Source organism: Trichechus manatus, unplaced genomic scaffold, assembly GCF_000243295.1.
Source record: "Trichechus manatus latirostris isolate Lorelei unplaced genomic scaffold, TriManLat1.0 scaffold00313, whole genome shotgun sequence".
Classification (NCBI taxonomy): Eukaryota; Metazoa; Chordata; class Mammalia; order Sirenia; family Trichechidae; genus Trichechus; species Trichechus manatus.
Window position 1 is genome coordinate 746211 of NW_004444249.1, and position 18509 is coordinate 764719.

An 18509-nucleotide genomic window follows, 5' to 3' on the forward strand; every position below is an offset into this window, starting at 1 on the left:
AGGACAGAGTAGAACTGCCCCATAGGGTTTTCAAGGAGTGGCTGGGAGATTCAAACTGCCAACCTTTTGGTTAGCAGCTGTAGCTCTTTAACCACTGTACCACCAGGGCTCTGATGGATGGATAGAGGGATGGAAAGATGTAGATATGTGATAAAGCAAACAGAGCAAAATGCAGATTGAAGAATCTAGTTGGTGGGTATATGCATATTCACATAATTCTTTCAAATTTTCTGCATGTTTTGGTAATTTTCATTATAAAATATTGGGACAAAAATACTAGCTTTGTGATCTTAAAATAACTGTAACTTTTCTAGGTCCAAATTTTCTATTCTAAAATAATGAGAAAGTTAGACTATCTTTTATCCCTAAGAGTCTTTCCAGCTACATGATCAAATTGTGCCCTCTGCCTTGCATCTACATAAAAATAATTCTTTGATTTTTGATCACATTCCCTTTAAAGTATCATGAAAATGTCCATGTCCTTTCTAATTACATTTTACCACTTTGTTACCACAATCTATCTTACAGAAACTTCTATCTAGCTTACCCATTGTTACTATTTTTTCCTGTTACCTACCGGAAATTTAACTAGTTTTTTATATCTTCATAAAAAGATTTCTATGATAATGTCTGAGTGCCATTTTGTACTAAACAGCTTTCTGTTAAGATAATTCAGACTTTGTCAAGCCTTTAGATTAATATTTAACTCTCTATATTTTTTAATTTGATTGCCTTTGCCCAACCACGTAATGTGACATCGCATAGAATTAAATAATCAGCAATTTCCACTCATCCAATTTAAATTTTAATGTCCTCCAGACAAAAAGTACTAGCCATTATTAGTATTTATTAGCTATTTATTTTCTATATTAGTAGTCAATGTCTTTTTCATCCTATAACACTGACAATTAAATGACATCTATGAAGCTTAGAAAATTGTAGGCATTCATTCACTCAAACACACACGATTCTGCCCATCATTTTAGGAGGTCCACAGATTTCCTACATTCCATCCACGATCCATGTTCTATACCCTCATTTCAGCTCTCTTTAAGCAACTGTACACCAATGCATGCAAGGATGGCCCAGACTATTGTATACAAAAAATTGAGATGAGTTACATTATTTCTGGAGCCCTGGTGGCACAGTGGTTAAAGCACTCAGCTGCTAACCAAAAGGTCGGCAGTTTGAACCCACCAGCCACTCCACAAGAGAAAGATGTGGCAGTCTGCTTCCTTAGAGATTTACAGCCTTGGAAACCCTATGGGGGCCGTTCTATTCTGTCCTATAGGGTTGCTGAGTCGGAATCGACTCGACAGCAGTGAGTTTATATTATTTCTGCTAGGGCAAAAAGAAAATTAGGAACACTTTAGCGAGCCTCTGATTTCCACAGGACAAGGAGGCAAGGGAAGCTAAAAAGATGGTTTTCGGCATGATGCAGATATGCCAGGCAATGCTGTGGGAGCAGGTGTTTCCCAGGACAATATACTTTCAGCACAGTGTGAAGCAAACTCTGCTTCATAGAGGTCTCTGCTTTCTGGGCAGCAGTTCTAGGCAAGTGCGGAGACATCCCCATAGCAGCAGTGAAAGGTCTGGGCAAAAATGCTCAGAACATCAAGCCAGAGGCAGAAACACGTAGAACTGGATGAGATCATTTGTTCAAGGGGTAGCATGGTGCAACGGATGCTTGCAAGAACTCTGTTTCTTAGAGTACAGTTTCTGTAAGCCAGAAGAGGAGCACATTCCCTCCACTTTCTTTCTGTCACAGACCAATACAACTTGAGGGGCACTTCCTGGAGAATAATAGATGCACTGGGAGAATGGAGTTTTCAGAGTTGAGGGCAACCCAGCTTGCCTTCATCCTCACATTTATTGTTGCTGTTGTCAGCTGCCTAGTTGATTCAGACCGGTAACTACGAAAGAATTAATTATTGTGGCTTTCCTTAGTTTCCAACTCCCAACCCCCAACCCACTCTGACAGTACATGCTATGAGGAAGAAAAAAAAAATGACCACACACTTGATCTTACTTACCTAAAAGTAATTTAGGAAAATTGGATGTTTCAATATTGTGATAATACACTATTGATGTTGTAGTAGCCACAAACCCCATCACGGCAGGCATGAAGAGATGGAGATGTCTTGACTCTCGTCGCCTACGAAGAAAGGTACAAGGTCAGCATCTAAAGCTGATGGTTTTAAATAGTTTCTCATTTTTTTTCCATTTTGTTCATTAATACTCTCTTTTAGCAGTAAGATATTTAAAATATAGAATGTAGTAGTAGTTGTTAAGAGACTATATAAAGGAAGAATATGTTGGGAGACATATTCTGGATGAAATTATTTTAAAGTTCATAGGGAAAAATAAATGTCTGAGAATACCTATTAATATCATGAAAAAGAAGAATAGTGAAGGAGCATTTCTTTACCAGGTATTAAAACACTATAAAACTACTACGGTAATACATCAGTCGCTCCCAATGAACTATACTCCCCAGAACTCACACCTTTGTGTGTGTGAGACTCTAGATTTGGTCATGTGTCTTGCTTTAGCCAATTAGACCTTAGCAAGCTTGACGCCAGCAGAGACTTAGTAGGCAGCTGTACACTGGGGCTTGTATTTTTGTAATGCTTTCTCTTAGAACCCAGCAGCCATGCTGTATGGAAGTCCAGGCAATTTAGTAGGAAAGAGAGGCCATGTAGAGGGGTCCTGAATTATAAGATACAACATAGAGAGACAGACCACATGGAGGTGAATACAAGCACCTAAGCCAAGCTCCCAGTTGAATGCAACCATATGAATGAGTCTGTCTGACACCGTGTGAAATAGAAGAATCACCTAGTTAACCCAAAGAATTCTGAAAAACAAGAATTTTTTGTTTTAAACCACTAAGTTTGTTATGCCAGCAATAAATAACTGAAACAGCTACAGTAATAGAAGCAATATGTACCATAGTAAGTGCTAGAAAGAATCAGGAGTTGGAAGTGAAATCTTCTAGCCCAAATATAAAAAAACCAAAAAAACTAAACTTGTTGCCGCCGAGTCGATTCCGACTCACAGCAACCCTACAGGACAGAGTAGAACTGCCCTATAGGGTTTCCAAGGAGGGGCTGGTAGATTCAAACTGTCAACCTTTTGGTTAGCAGCCGAACACTTAACCGCTGTGCCAGCCCAAATACAGCCCTCAGAAATATTTCATTTGGCCAGTACTTCTTTTTTCTACTTTGAATTTGTATTCCTTTGGGTCAGATAGGTGCATGCCCCATCATTCCCTTTTAATTTATGCCAGGCTTCTCCATACATTTACTTGACCCCTAGTGGATTCTAAGTTTGCAACAGAAACAGATCAAATTATACATGGGAGCTGAAAATATGAGAAAGGTAGCATTTTGATACACTGAATCAAAATAGGTACAGAATAATTTACTTAATAAATCATGCTGACTTAATTGACTACTCTTCTAAAGTAAATAAAGCTTAGTTTCCATTTCTCACTAAAACAAAAATAAATTTTAGGTGAATTAAATATTTAAATATGAAAAACAAAATTATAAAAATATTTCACAAAAATTTAGGAGGGTGTTGGGATAAGAGTGAGCATTGTAAATAAAGCAGACTCAGAAATCTTTTTAAAAAGGAAACATCTTTAAGGTAAAAGACATGTCCATAAACAGATCAAATGACAGACTTCAGAATGGAAGAATATGCTGCACAAATTACAGATAAACAGTTACAAAGAACTGTCAGTTGATAAGAAAAAGACAAGTAACTCAATTAGAGAAATAGGTAAAAAGTACGAGTAGGCAAATCACAGAAGAGAATCAAATGGCCAGTAAATATTAATACAAGCATAACTCAAATATATTACACTAATAGGGAAATATAAAATATTATATAAAACATGAAGTGTAACGATTCAGCTCTAAGAATGGCTAATAAAATCAAGGATCATTAATATCTAGTACTAATGAGAATAAAAAGAAGTGAACACTTTCATCTATTGCCAGTGGATACGAAGTGCCACACTTTTTGGAAGTTACCCAGGAGTATCTATTAAAATAAAAAGTACGTAGAGCATTTAAATCAGTAATTCCACTTTGGGGATTCCATCCCAGATAAAGAATATATATGCAAGCATGTTTATTGCAGTACAGTTTCTAGTGGTACAAAGCTGGAAACAGTTGAATAAACTGGTACAGTAATACTATGAATTATTATCACCTATTAAAAGTAAGTTAGCTATGTGTTTGTTGACCTGGAGAGATGTCCATGATTTCTAAGTAAGACAACATCTCAGACTAATAAGGATAGAACAAACCCCACTATGAACAAAAACTATTTGCACTTGAAGACGCGTGGAGAATTATACAAGCTAATAACACTGCTTATCTCCAAGACAGTAGAAATAGAATTGGGGTGGCAAATGTGACGTAATTTTTCTCCATGCATCTTTGCATTGTTTCACTAATTATAATAAGTATTACATTTTAAGTAAAGAATAGTTAATAAACATTAAAAAAAAAAGGAGAGAATGACCAGTAGTGTCAAACTAAGTATGATAAGGACAAAAAGGTGCCCATTAAGGTGTCTTTAATATTTATTGGGAACTTCATAGAACTGGTTTGCAGTATATGATAGGACAGAAGAGAAAACAAACTAAATTTTTGGGCTTAGAAGTAACTGGAAGATGACAGTTGAGAAGCCTGGATAAAAAAGCTAAAGGAAGAAGTTGTAGCTAAAGAGTGGGAGGAGGCAATGCAAGATCAGGGTGTATTTTCAACTACCATAGCCTCCACCAGACTGAGTCTAGCACAACTAGATGGTGCCCAGCTACCACCACCAACTTCTCTGACGGGGATCACCATAGAGGGTCCCAGGCAGAGCGGGACAAAAATGTAGAACAAAATTCTAACTCACAAAAAAAAACCAGGCTTACTGGTCTGACAGAGACTGGAGAAATCCGAAGAGTATGGCCCCCAAACACCTTTTAACTCAGTACTGAAATCACTCCTGAGGTTTACCCTTCAGCCAAAGATTAGACAGGCCCATAAAACAAAACGAGACTAAATGGGCACACCAGCCCAGGGGCAAGTACTAGAAGACAGGAAGGGACGGGAAAGATGGTGATGGGAAACCCAAGGTTGAGAAGGGGAGAATGTTGACATGTCGTGGGGTTGGCAACCAATGTCACAAAACAATATGTGTATTAGTTGTTTAATGAGAAACTGATTTGCTCTGTAAAGCTTCAGCTAAAGCACAATAATAAAAGAAAAAGAATGTGGAAAAAAAGATCATGGTGTATTTTTACTTGTTTGTTTGTTTATTGTATTTTAGGACAGATCACTTGTATTTCCCACTATAAAAGTTTCTGACATTGGCATGAGTCATCAACATTAGTTCAGGCCTCTGTTCTAAGTCTCTGACTGAATCTACCCATCAACCATGAGGCTGGAAAGGAAAGTCATCCTTGCACACATGATGGTAAGTTTTTGAGAAATGCTGGACTGATCTGGCTTCCATCTCATGCATAAACAGAGCAACATTTATAGTCAGCCTAATTCTTAGGGAAAAAAGAAAGACGACTTGGTTATGCTGATATGACAAAGACTGTGCCAAAGAGGTTTAAACAGTTATTAAGAAGATAATAATAGCCAATGAAACTTCTAAATGCATATCTTTCTTTATCTGAAACTAAGCAGTGCGTATATATGCAAATAACCATCATAAAGACAATACAACAAAACTGGCTCCATAATAAAAGTTTATCAGTCTCATTTTTTATTAATTGCAACAGAAAAATATAAACAAATTTCAGGGAAATTCTTCTTAGATAAAAGCGATTTTGGAACTTTCTTTTTAAGAACTTTAAAGGTCTCCTCTCATCAGTTCTTCCATAAAAGATGTACTATTTAGCATAGTTTTAAATCAATCAATCAAATCTATTTTCCTATCACTTGAGTTTACTTTCTGTTACTATGTGATTTTAAAAAAATCCCCGGATTATGTTCAGGGTTATAAATAGAATTCATTATGCTCTAACTGCCTACTACAATTTCTTCTATTATAAGAATAACAAACTTTCCTAAAAAATGTGAGTTTTATGACAAATGCTGGTTTTAAAATAATTTCATGCTTTGCCTCAATTTTTAGCTATGTCCTTGCTTGTTCTCAGACTTCTTTAATGTCTGCCTCATCTATCCTTGGTTCTTTACAAAATAAGTTGAAACATCTGTATTAATTAATATGTTTATGTAAAGATACATAGCATTTAAATACATATCTATGTAGACAGTTTCCATATTTTTTAAGGATAAGTGGCAAAGTGTTTAAGAGAGCAGAAAGTTCTGCAAAAGCTACACAGAATAGGGAGTAAAGAAGTAGAAAGCACATGAATGAGGAAAAAAGTCACAGAGATCAGAACCTGTGAGATCAGACGAATCATGTAGCAACACCAAAATACAGGCAAAAGCCATGACGTGGTATAAAACGAGTGATAACTGTCATTCCTAGTGAATTATGTCCCTAAAGTTAAGCCCCACTTGGTATACTCTCAGCTCTTATTCATATCACTATACCCACTAGTGTGGTAAAATCATATTAACTAAATCAAGTCACTTACGAATCTGAAACAATGCCTTCAGCTATTTCACAAACATGCACAAACAGGAGCGCAAACGTAAGAATCCATCTCAGGTTATGTCCTGGAAAATGGAGCCATGTGTTGTGATGAATCTGTACTTTTGAGCTTTGGCTTCCCCACCCTGAAAAAGAGCAAAGACAAAGAGAGAAAGAAAAAAAGGATCAATTATAATAATGGAAATAATTTACATGGCGATAAGTTTTTCATGGTTCCAGAAACCTTAGTGCTTTCTAGGCAGCAATGAAAGTCCTGGTCTATCTTCATTATGCTAAGAAAATAAATGAATGACAATTGTTTTACAAAACTGCCCAGACTAACTAAGCAACACATGAACGTTTATTGTACTGATGAGGAATAATACCAGCTCTGGGTGACAACATGGTTATCTCACGCTCATCAGAGGCTTTCACTGACAGATCTCTGCTTCGTTCAAAAGGAAAATAAATTAATGATAATAGTAAAAGCAATTTGGAGTCCAAAATCTTTCAAAACAGGGGATCCATTGAGGGTCTACAAAAAAAGAGAGAGAGAGAAAGATTTGGTGCTGAAATGAAAAATTTAACTCCTAATCATATGCACTCCATAAGAGAAGAACGGTTATCTATGTCTGGGCCAGCACTATTCAACAAGTGGTACTGATGTCTCTCTTAAAGAAACTCAGTTTTGTTCACTGATGATGAGCTTTTAGGCAGGCCTGAGAACATTAGGGGTTTTCCCTTAGCTCATCACTACAGAAAAGATTCAAGATTACGTTTTAGTAAAATTTTGGTTGCTTCTCAAAACTATAGTTAGAGTAATGCCCATTCATATATAGTGTGCAGGAAAAGAATTGTGTATCCTGTTGCCCCCCTTCTTTCTCATTTTTTGGCAGTAGAAAGCCCCATACACTTCAAGAATGAATGGGGGTTTGTACTTGAAATACTGTAGGAAGGAACTTCTGTATAGACAAACGAGGCCCCTGAAATATTCTTTGAAAAAAAAAAAAATTAATTTATGCCATAGTTTTTCTTAAATGCACTTCATTATTGGAAGATTAGTTACATTTAACATATTCTACTAGAACTTATGCTGTAAACTCCTGCAGGCAAACTCTGTGTCTTTTGTGCAGCATAATTTTCCTCGCACCTGATACTTCTTTGAGATTTTAAGTATTTATGGCCTCTCATCAATTCAAGTAGACAAAGCTGTAAGTGAACAAACTGCATTTTTCTCCAATAGTCTCCTTTGACAATGTCTACTCCAATTCACCTTTACTGAAATACCCTTGTTGTCAGCCTCTTTGCTGAGTGTTAGGGATAAAAACATGAATGTCACAGACTTTGCACCCAAGAAGTTAACTGGATATCAAAAACTGAATTTATTAATTGTAGAATTACAACTAAAAATATGGCACGTTCTACTTTTGGTCAGAAGTATTCTTAATATCCTATATATTGTTGTTTTTAGGTGCCGTCAAGTCAGTTCCAACTCATAGCAACCCTATGTACAACAGAATGAAACACTGCCCGATCCTGCACCATCCCCGTGATTGTTGCAATGCTTGAGCCCTTCGTTGCAGCCACTCTGTCAATCCATCTCATTGAGGATCTTCCTCTTTTTTGCTGACCCTCCACTTTACCAAGAATGATGTCCTTCTCCAGGGACTGGTCCCTCCTGGTAACATGTCCAAGTATGTGAGACGAAGTCTCATCACCCTAGCTTCTAAGGAGCATTCTGGCCTGTACTTCTTCCAAGGCAGATCTGTTCATTCCTTCGGCAGTCCATGGTATATTCAATATTCTGCACCAGCACCACAATTCAAAGGCATGAATTCTTCTTCGGTCTTCCTTATTCATTGTCCAGCTTTTGCATGCATATGAGGCAACTGAAAACACCATGGCTTGGGTCAGGTGCACCTTAGTCCTCAAAGTGACATCTTTGCTTTTTAATACTTTAAAGAGGTTTTTTGCACCATAGTCGCCCAATGCAATGCATCGTTTGATTTCCACATATAGCATTACATAATCAACAATCAGTGCTGCTGCATATGGCTACTGAGGTCCCAATATCTTTAGAGTGTTTGCACATTTGATTAGCCTGAATACTATGTACAAAGAGTTATGATAGCCTTTGTTATTACATGATGATATATTACAGAAAATCTTTGATCAATCATTATTAGAATAATGCCAAGCCCATTAACAAATAATTATTTGTTAAGTGAATAAACAAAAGCATGCAAATAAAAGCATTTCTAAGCAGGTATGTGTCCTCTATTTAACCTATGGAGTATTATACGCCAAAAACCAAACCAAACCCGTTGCCATCGAGTCAATTCTGACTCATAGTGACCCTACAGGACAGACCCCCATAGGGTTTCCAAGGCTGTAATCTTTATGGAAGCAGACTGCCACATCTTTCTCTCTCAGAGCAGAGTGGTGGGTTTGAATCGCTGACGTTTCAGTTGGCAGCCGAGTGCTTAACCACTACGTCACCAGGGCTCCTTATCATATACCAACAAGATAATTAGAAAACACAAAACACTCGCTTGTTCTTTTCTTACAGACTTACACATCAGCTTTTATATTGGAGAAATTCACTCAACTTTATACCACATCTCAGCTATTAATAAGAGATAAATATTAGATTACTTACCAATAAACAATATTGGGAAAGTGATAAACAGCAGGAAGACGTGCGGGACCAGGTTGAGTGCGTCCACAAAGCAGGGATTTTGTAATACACCATCATAGATATTATATGAAGAAATGTTGTTACCACAAAATGAAAGGCTCATTTCTTCTTATATGGCTTACTCTAAAAGAGAAAGAAAAGAGCCTTTTACTATTAGACTCTTCCATAAAATTATAACATACAGTTAGTATTCCTTATTTTCATAGTTGAAGAAATAGGCAAATCTATGCCACAGTAATTTAAGAGTTTCTTATAAGGCCTTCCACTTTCTATAAGGTTCTCTTTTCCATAGCGTTTTTTTTTTCCAAAGAAAAATATTTTAATTTGAAAAAAACGTTATTTTAACTTTAAGATACCTATGCATAGTGGTCCCTCAGAGGAGTAGCTGACTAAAATGATTTCAAAGAACAAAAGTGATGACATATCAAGAAAAAAGAAGAGAGAGAAATTAAACTAATGATTAAAAAGTTAAAATAGTATAATAGCAAATCCTTTGCCATGTTCGTTCATTGAAAATGCATTAACAAACAACTTTAGCTGGATACAATTTACTGAAAATTGTACTAATTGTTGGAAATATCAATACACAGAGACCAACGTGGCTGCAAACAGCAGTCTTTCTCTGAAGGACCTTAAAACCAAGTGCTAAAGACAGATTAAATACAATCCAAGGGCCTACTTAGTGAAACTACTCAAGTCACTTAGAGAATGCTCTTACATGAAATGCACTCCGCTTAAATTCTGAAATGAAGGACTTCTTTTTTTTTATTTTGGTGAAAGTATACATAGCCAAAGATACACCATTTCATTACTTTCTACTTGTACAATTCAGTGACATTGATTACATTCCTAAAGTTGTGCTATCATTCTTGCTATCCTTTTCCAAATTACCCCACCACCATTATCTTAAACCTACTGCACCCTAAACTTCCCTTCTGACCTTTCAAGATGCTGTCGTCAATTTGATCCCACATAGATAGATAGTTCTTTAAAAGAACACAATGCTCAAAGCAGACATACTTTACTAATTAAGATAAGCTATTTTTGGTTCAAAGAATACTTCAGGGGATAGTTTTAGTTTAAGGTTTAAAGATTATCTCAGGGAAAAGTTTCAGGGGTTCCTCCAGCCTCAATGGCTCCAGCAAGTGTGGATTCCATTGAAAATTTGAAATTCTGTTCTGCATTTTCCCCCTTTTGATCAGGATTCTTTTGTAGAATCTTTGATCAAAATATTCAGAAGGATGTCTTTTGACTGAAGTAGATGAGTTTAGAGAGGTAACAGAAGGCAAAATGATGCAGGGCTTTGCAGGTGATTGCTAGGACATTGGCTTCAACTCTGAGTGAAATGAGGAGTCACTGAGGGGTTCTGAGCAGAGAAGTGACATACTCTAACTTATATTTTAAATGGATCCCTCATTGCTGTGCTGAGACAGATGATAGAGGAGTAAGGGTCTACTAGACTGGAGGAACCCCTGAAACTACAGCCCCCAGATGCTCTGCTAACCCATAACTGAAACCATTCCTGAAGCCCACTTTTCAGACAAAGATTAGACAGGCCTATAACATGCTTCTTAGTTCAATCAAATATATGAGACAAAATGGGCAGCTCCTGTCCAAAAGCAGGATGAGAAGTAAGGAAGGGACAGGAACTGGATAAATGGACACAAGGAACCCAGGGTAGAAAGGGGGAGCAGGCTCTCATATTGTGGGGATTGCAATCAATGTCACAAAACAATATGTGTATAAATTTTTGAATGAGAAATTAACTTGAACTCTAAACTTTCACCTAAAGCACAATTTAAAAAAAAAAATTACTGTGAAATTCCAGCAAAAGTTTTAGCTTTCGGAAAACTTCTTTTATAATAATTCTTATCATTTATTTAAAAAGGAGATCTGGTGGCAAAGTTTGAACCCACCAGCTGCTCTGAAGAAGAAAGATGTCACAGTCTGCTTCCATAAAAATTACAGCCTTGGAAATCCTATAGGGCAGTTCTACTCTGTCCTATAGGGTTGCTATGAGTAGGAATCGACTCGGCAGCACAGAACAACAACAATCATTTATTTAGCACCTGCTAAATTCTGGGCACTTTGTGTACATTATCTCACATTCTCAGAACCACTATGCAAGATGAATAGGATAATTCTTATTTCACAGAGAAGGATACCGAGGTTCAAGTAGGCTCAGTGACTTGCCAACCAGTAGACAAGCCGGGATCCATGCCCACACGTGTCTACGTACTATGTTCTCTCACACCACATCTGACCTTTTTTTTTTTTAAGAAAATATCTTATTTACTTTTATTAAAATAAGTACCAGCTTAAGATTTTAATATCACTGGACTTTGTTTCTTTTCCATATTTATGTCACACTGGATTCTGAGTTAGATTATTAAAAGTTGGCAAAGGTTTGATTAATTAACATAGTACCTTTTCTCTCTTCTCTTTCATTGATAACTGATCTAGCAATGGTCGAACAATATTTTTCCTAGAAGAAAATAACAACAACAGTGTTACACAGAGAAGATTGGCAATAGTAGGTAAACTACTGGAGAAGTTAAATTTTAAGTTAAGGTTTACGAAAACATTCTATGATTAGAACTAGATAGACAATTTGTGTATTTATAGTCATATACTGAATCTCTCTCACATATTATTTCTGATAAACCCTTTTATTGATAAATTCTTTGTTATGCTTTCTAGTTGAGACCATGTCTCAGATTTTTTTTAAAGTTATAGTTAAAAAAAATAATATGAGGTTATATATCTGGTAAGTCCTTGCAAACTATTAATGTTCTAAGATGGATAAAAGAATTAGAAAAGACTTGCGATTTAAAAAAAAACAACAGTAAAATAGAAGTTATGAATTCATATTTATACGTTAGATGGAAAAAAGCAACTAAAACATAATTGCTAGTAATGCAATTTTTCAGATTACTTACTTTATTTAGTCGAAATGATAATGGGAAAAATCAAACCCGATCTTAAGTGAAAGATACATATAAACTGTTTCCAAACATGAACCAACAATAATTTTACTTAAGTTACTTTTATAATTTTATCCAAAATTACAATATCCCAACTGGTCATATTTGTAAACCCTGATATTTAATCATTATCATAGAGCCAGATGTTAAAGAATACCCTGAATTTGCATAATACATTCTCCATTACCTATAAGCATTGCCTGCCTAGTATTTTAATCACACCTAAAAACTACCAATAAAATAATCTTTGAATAAATGTTCTGTAGCTGTGGAATGAAACTATCAGAACAATAACCTGAAAAAGTTTAGGAACGTTTTCAGCCATATACCAGATGTCTGGGATTCTAGGCCATTCATTAATTAACTACGAAAATCCTTACTGGGTGTTGGCCACGTGCTTAGGCACTGGTAATGCATTAGTACACAAGACCACACTAGTTACAACAGTTCTTAGTATAATGTAAACATATACACACACACACATACATACATATATAGATACCTTTCCATATATGTATGGATATAGAAATAGATAAGGATATAATCACACTAAGGTGTCTGCTTCCAAGTTTTAGATTGATTACTTCCTTCTCCCACAATCTCTAACCTCTCATTTGCCCCAGGCTCCCAACCTACCCGCTACCTTCCACCACATCTCCCCTTTTGTTTTTCCTCTACTTCCTCCTCTTCCATCCTCTTCCCCTTGACCCTTAGCCTCTTTCTCCAACACCCAGTGTGCGTGTGGCACCTTCTAACAGGTACCCTACATTACAACCCCGCGTGAATAAAAAGAGGGAAGGAGTAAACTTATTACGTATGTGTTTTTAATTCTTTGTGTTTATTGAAGGTCTTTTATTCAATCAAGATTTCTAACTCATTCTTAAATCTCCAACTGCCATTCAGTGTTTCCCTCCCAGAGCCCATGTTAAGTTAATGATGCTTTTTTGGGAAGGATATATATTGCTGCTACTGCTGGCTAGACTCTGTCACCTGACGTCCTTCAGCCACACCCCTTCTGGAGCCGTCTGGGTCAGCTAAGCACTGACAGAGGCCCAAACAGCAAGGGGGAGGGAGAGAAGAGAGGCCTTGACTTTTTCTTCCTCAGAAGCATAAACCCACAGAAAGACATCCAGGTGTTTGCCACAGTCTACAGGGTTGGAGAACTTGACTGAATGAACTTTAAAGACAAAGATAAAAATGAAACTTTGATTACAGGAATGGTCTGTAGAGCAGAAAACATAAAACAAAAATACCCTGATGACCAAGCTTATGATTTCATGGCAAGAAGACTAACCTTAGTATTATTCCTTGAAATGTACTCTCTGAGGTGCCACACCCCTAAGACGTACAAATTTTGGATTTAGACGATGAATAATTGTCCTCTCAGCTCTGTTGCTTCCTCCGTAAAGGAGGAACAATAACTGTCCGATTTAATTCTAAGAATATGGTCAAAGTGTTAAAGTACATCAGGTATAGCATTTATTTTCGTCAGCCCTTGTCTTTGGTAGTAGATTGTAAGTAAAATAATTGAAAATGAGCACTCTTTCACCCAGCAGCCAGTAACAATTCTCATGGACTAGCAACCTCAGAGAACCTAAAACGTTTGAAACACCTGCAGAAAACATGCTAAAAGCGTTAGAAAAGCTTTCATTCTTTTACATATGAAATCATTCATTCTTTACTTACTCAGAAATTAACCAAATTCATGTTATGAGCAAGAAACACGATATTATGAAGAATTTACTTGGAGCTTTATCGGTATCTAGAGCATTTTGAGGATGGAGAGCACTTGCAAACATAAATGCTCTAATAACTTCTTTGGAAGAACCATCGATCCATAGTTCATAAAATATGAACTAGCAGATATCTGTCTACCATCTATCCACCCATCCATCTGTCCATCCATCCATCTGTGGCAGATCCACATAAGACAATTATTAGTAAAAATGACCACTGACTTCTGATTTACTGCTGATTTGAATCCACCCATTTACTCTTCAATGGCTGTAAAGTTCTGTGCACACCAAATGAAATGTTGGAACGGCTTAGCAGATAAGATCCCTTGGACAGACACTACAATGGGATTTTTTTTTTTCTTTAATCCCAAACTAAACAAATAAAGCAAAACTTAAATACCTTGGGCAATCGCTTGACGCTAGCTGAAACCCCTAGGCGTGTAATTTGCTACCTCCAAAACACAGGCTTCCTACACTGTTTTAAGACGTAAATTTCAAACCCGGACCCACAGCTCCTAAAAAGCAAAGCGTTACAAAAATTAAGCAGATACAAAGCTACTTCATAAACAATACAGGAAATGTCTAAGAGGAAAAAAAAATAATAACCCCGTGCTCTGTTTCCAGTTGGTTTATGTAGAAGCCGGCAGCTTTGTAAGTAAGGCTGGAAACCTGATCCTGCCTTTCTTCGGTCTGGGGCCCGGTCCCTTCATCCTAGAAATAGCGATCCTGAAGGCGAAGCGCTGAGAGAGTGCGCCGGCGCCTTTTGGTTGCCGAAATGTTAGGTCACAATCGACAGCTTTCAGCTATTTTTAATTTCTGCAACGATATTTAGGTAAAAGACACGGACTCACTTACTCTGAAGGCAGAGTTTTCCTCCCCCAGCCGAAGCACGCCGGGCGCCGGGGCGGATTATTTTTAGGGTGGTGGGAGATCAGCTGCTGCCTCCTATCGAGTTTCTCGATTGCACAGACTGCTCGCGGGCCGGGCGGACACAGCGACTCTAGCGAGGCAGGAAGCTGGGTAAAAGCCCCGCGCAGCGCCGGCAACTGGAGACCCTCCCCACCCCCGCTCGGCCCCGCTCTCGGCGCACTTCAGCCGCAAACCCCGGCACGCGAGGCAAAGAGTTTACAAATCCAAATAATGTGCGTTCCCCAAACTTCATTAGACACTGACACTTGCAACCTCTGATTCAATGATTAACTAGAGTCGGGTTTTCAACGTCAAAACACGCAAGGTACTCACTTGTGTATGTATATATATTGTATTTTATGTATTGGCATTCCCACGGCCTGCAGTGGATTCCTACTCACTGAGACCCTATAGGACAGAGCAGAACTCCCCCATAGGGTTTCCAAGGCTGTAAATCTTTAAGGAAGCAGACGGCCACATCTTTCTCCCTGAGGAGCTGCTGGAGGGTTCCAGTCGCTGACCTTCTGGTTAGCAGCGCAGCGCTTTAACCACTGCACGACCGGGACTCCTTGTGTTTTGTATGCATCCTTTTATTAAGCCACAGAAGGAATCAGATTTGGGGTTTCGTGTCCGTCCCCCACCCCCACCCCCACCCCCACCCCCGGGCAGACTGGGGAAATTGAGGGGTCATGCTAGGCAGAGGAACCCGCTGCCGGGCTGAATTAATGCGTGCCAAATACCTCGCAAGAGCAACACAGGCTCCAGCAGAAATATTCCCTCCCCTCCTCCAGAGACCCGAAAAACCTGCTTACTGCTCCCAAGTTGCCGCGTTACAGGAGGGCGACCCTTACCCAAGTTCCCCGAAAGAGGGACTTTGGTCCCACGGGCTGCACAAACAGTTCCCCCTCCTCCTGTTCCCAGTCAGAGAAATAACTCTCCGGGAGAGACCATGTTTAGAATACGCTCACTCCATCCTAACTCCCTCAGTTCGCAAGCAGTAAACTTTGGCCTCGACAACTGGGAAACGTCTTTAATTAGCACTCAATTTTCTCAGGAGCTGGTTCTGAGTCAGCTTGAAATAATTATTGTTTTCAGCAGCTGTCCTAACCTAATAAAGACGGTCAGTCAGGAGGACTGGTACTCCCGGACTCCGGTCGCGACCCCCGGGGGCACCGCTCCAGGACTGAGCCCTCCACTCGGTGGGTCGCGCGGTCTGTGCACAGAGGTGCGAAAGGGAGACTGCCCGCCTCGCCGTCCTTGACAGCAAAGGTCGACTCCCAGCTTTGCATCGCAGGGGGTTTCTCCACCGGCACCTCACTTTCGGGAAGGTCGCTGCGGTCCTGGAGCAGTGACCAGCCTCGGCTGGGAGTGCTGGAAACTACAACCACTAGGGGTCCGCAGGGTCACAGAGGGTGGCAACCGGGAGGGTCCATAGGACACAGATTTGGCGGCCTTTGAGCGCTTGGCAACTTCACCCTGGGACTGCTGGCCGCGACGCAGGGGCAGGGAGAAAGGAGCGAGCTTCTAGAATGGGAAGTTCGGCGCCGGGCAAGGGACTTGGAGACCTGACGAATACACCGCAAGGGGTGCCAGAGGCTCCCCAGGCAATCTAGGGAGAGAGCACATGAAAGAGGAGGGTGCAAGTAATCCCCAGATAGAAACCCTATATTTGACTGCACAAAATAAAGTTGATGGGGATTTTTTTTTCACAGTACTATTATTAAGGTCGTTTATAATGATAAGTCACGCTTACTACTGAAAACTTTCTGTTGTATGTTAATAAAAATAGGAGATATAGTGCAGTGATTAAGAGCGTGAACGCTGGAGTCAGCCTGCAAGATATAAAATTCTGCTTCCCTACTCGTTAGCTCAGTGTCTTTGTACAACTTGCTTAACCCTTCTGTGTATCGGTTTCCTCATCTCTTCAATGGGATAAATAAAGGTATAGGCTACAGAGAGATGATGTGACGGTAAGTGAGAAGTACCTGTGAAGTGCTGAGAGAATGCACTGAGTAATAATTACCGTTTTTCTGTATTTTCTATGAATATTTTATACTGTTGGCAATCACAACATAATTTGTCTCCTAATACTGTCATTTAAAACAATTTTCTGATAGTATTTTAGATCTTCAAAGATATTATATAAATGGCTGCATAATATTCCATTGTGTAGATATACTATACATTCCAAACGATTTTTCTACTGTTGGATATGTAGTTGCCAAATTTTCGCTATCATGTATGATATCATATCATACATATCCTATAGTGGACTTTTGTGCATCAAGCCTTTTTTTTTTTTGTGCTGCAGATAATTTAAGATATTTATTTTTTAAAAAAGTTATATTAACTTCACAAACTGTATGAGATGACCTATTTCATTTATACCCAAACCACCCACTACCCACTGCCATTGAGTCGATTCCAACTCATAGCGACCCTATAGGACAGAGTAGAACTACCCCATTGGGTTTCCAAGGAGCAGCTGCTGGATTCCAACTAGCCTGCTGTAGCTCTTAACCACTGCGCCACCATGGTTTATTTAAAAATAAAACAAAATTCTTGTAATATGACAGATAACGTGCAATTATTTGTTATTGACACTCAACGTTTTTTCAAATCCTTATTCATCTTCATAGATTGGCTCATAAAATAATGTCACCTGTGAGTACAGCATTCCATTAAAAAAAAAATCATCTGAAGGAGATCAAACAGTCAACAATTACTCTAAAGCAAAGATGAGAAGATAATGGGGCAGGAAAACTAGATTACTAGAAACTGTACAACCAGAATGGAAATAATAAGAATATTGACATATTGTGGAGAATGTACCCAATGTCGCTGAATAATTTAACAATAGATATTGTTAAATGGGAACCTAATCTGCTGTGTAAACTGTTACTGAAAACACAATAAAAAAATTATTTTAAAAAGAATACAGTGAATGTTCACATTATATTTTCTAATAGATTATATTTTTTATCTTATATCCAGCCACTTTATTGAACTTTCTCAATTCCAGTGTTGTTTCACCCATTTTACCTAGACCTTCCAGAAAATGATTTCATCTCCTTTCAAATATCTACAGCTTGTTTGTATTCTATGCCTATTTTATCAACTATAAATGCCAAACAGTGTTACATAATATAAAAAAGTCTCCTTATTTCCATCCAGAATATATGCGACATACTTTTAAATCAACTTCATTGAAGTATAATTTTCACAAAATAAAAAGCACCCATTTTAAGTGTTAAGTCCAAAGAGTTTTGACATATAAATGTACCCGCATAATCATGACCACCCCCCAAAAATATAGAATATTTCTATCACCCAAAGAGTTCTCTTGTGCTCGTTTTTAGTCAGTCTCCCCACGGCCCACCGAGGAACCACTGCTCTGAGGGCTATCACTAGACATTAATTTTGTTTGTTCAAGAATGTCATATAAATGAAGTCATATAATACATACTCTTTTTTGTTTGACTTCTTTGATTATACACAATATTTTTGAGATTCATCAGTGGTTTTGCATGTATCAGTATTACTCCTCTTGTGTGTGTGTGTGTGTGT

The 18509-nt window shown here is 38.2% G+C and overlaps 1 protein-coding gene across 1 annotated transcript in view; it reads right to left on the reverse strand.

Annotated features, from left to right (window-relative positions):
- ABCC9 (ATP binding cassette subfamily C member 9) overlaps positions 1 to 9416 on the reverse strand; it is a 142112-nt gene extending 132696 nt beyond the window's left edge. Inside the window, 3 exon segments of the mRNA XM_023725460.1 lie at positions 2034 to 2155; positions 6620 to 6761; positions 9275 to 9416. Of these exon segments, the coding sequence (XP_023581228.1) occupies positions 2034 to 2155; positions 6620 to 6761; positions 9275 to 9416 (406 nt within the window).
- Between the last annotated feature and the right edge of the window lie 9093 nt (positions 9417 to 18509).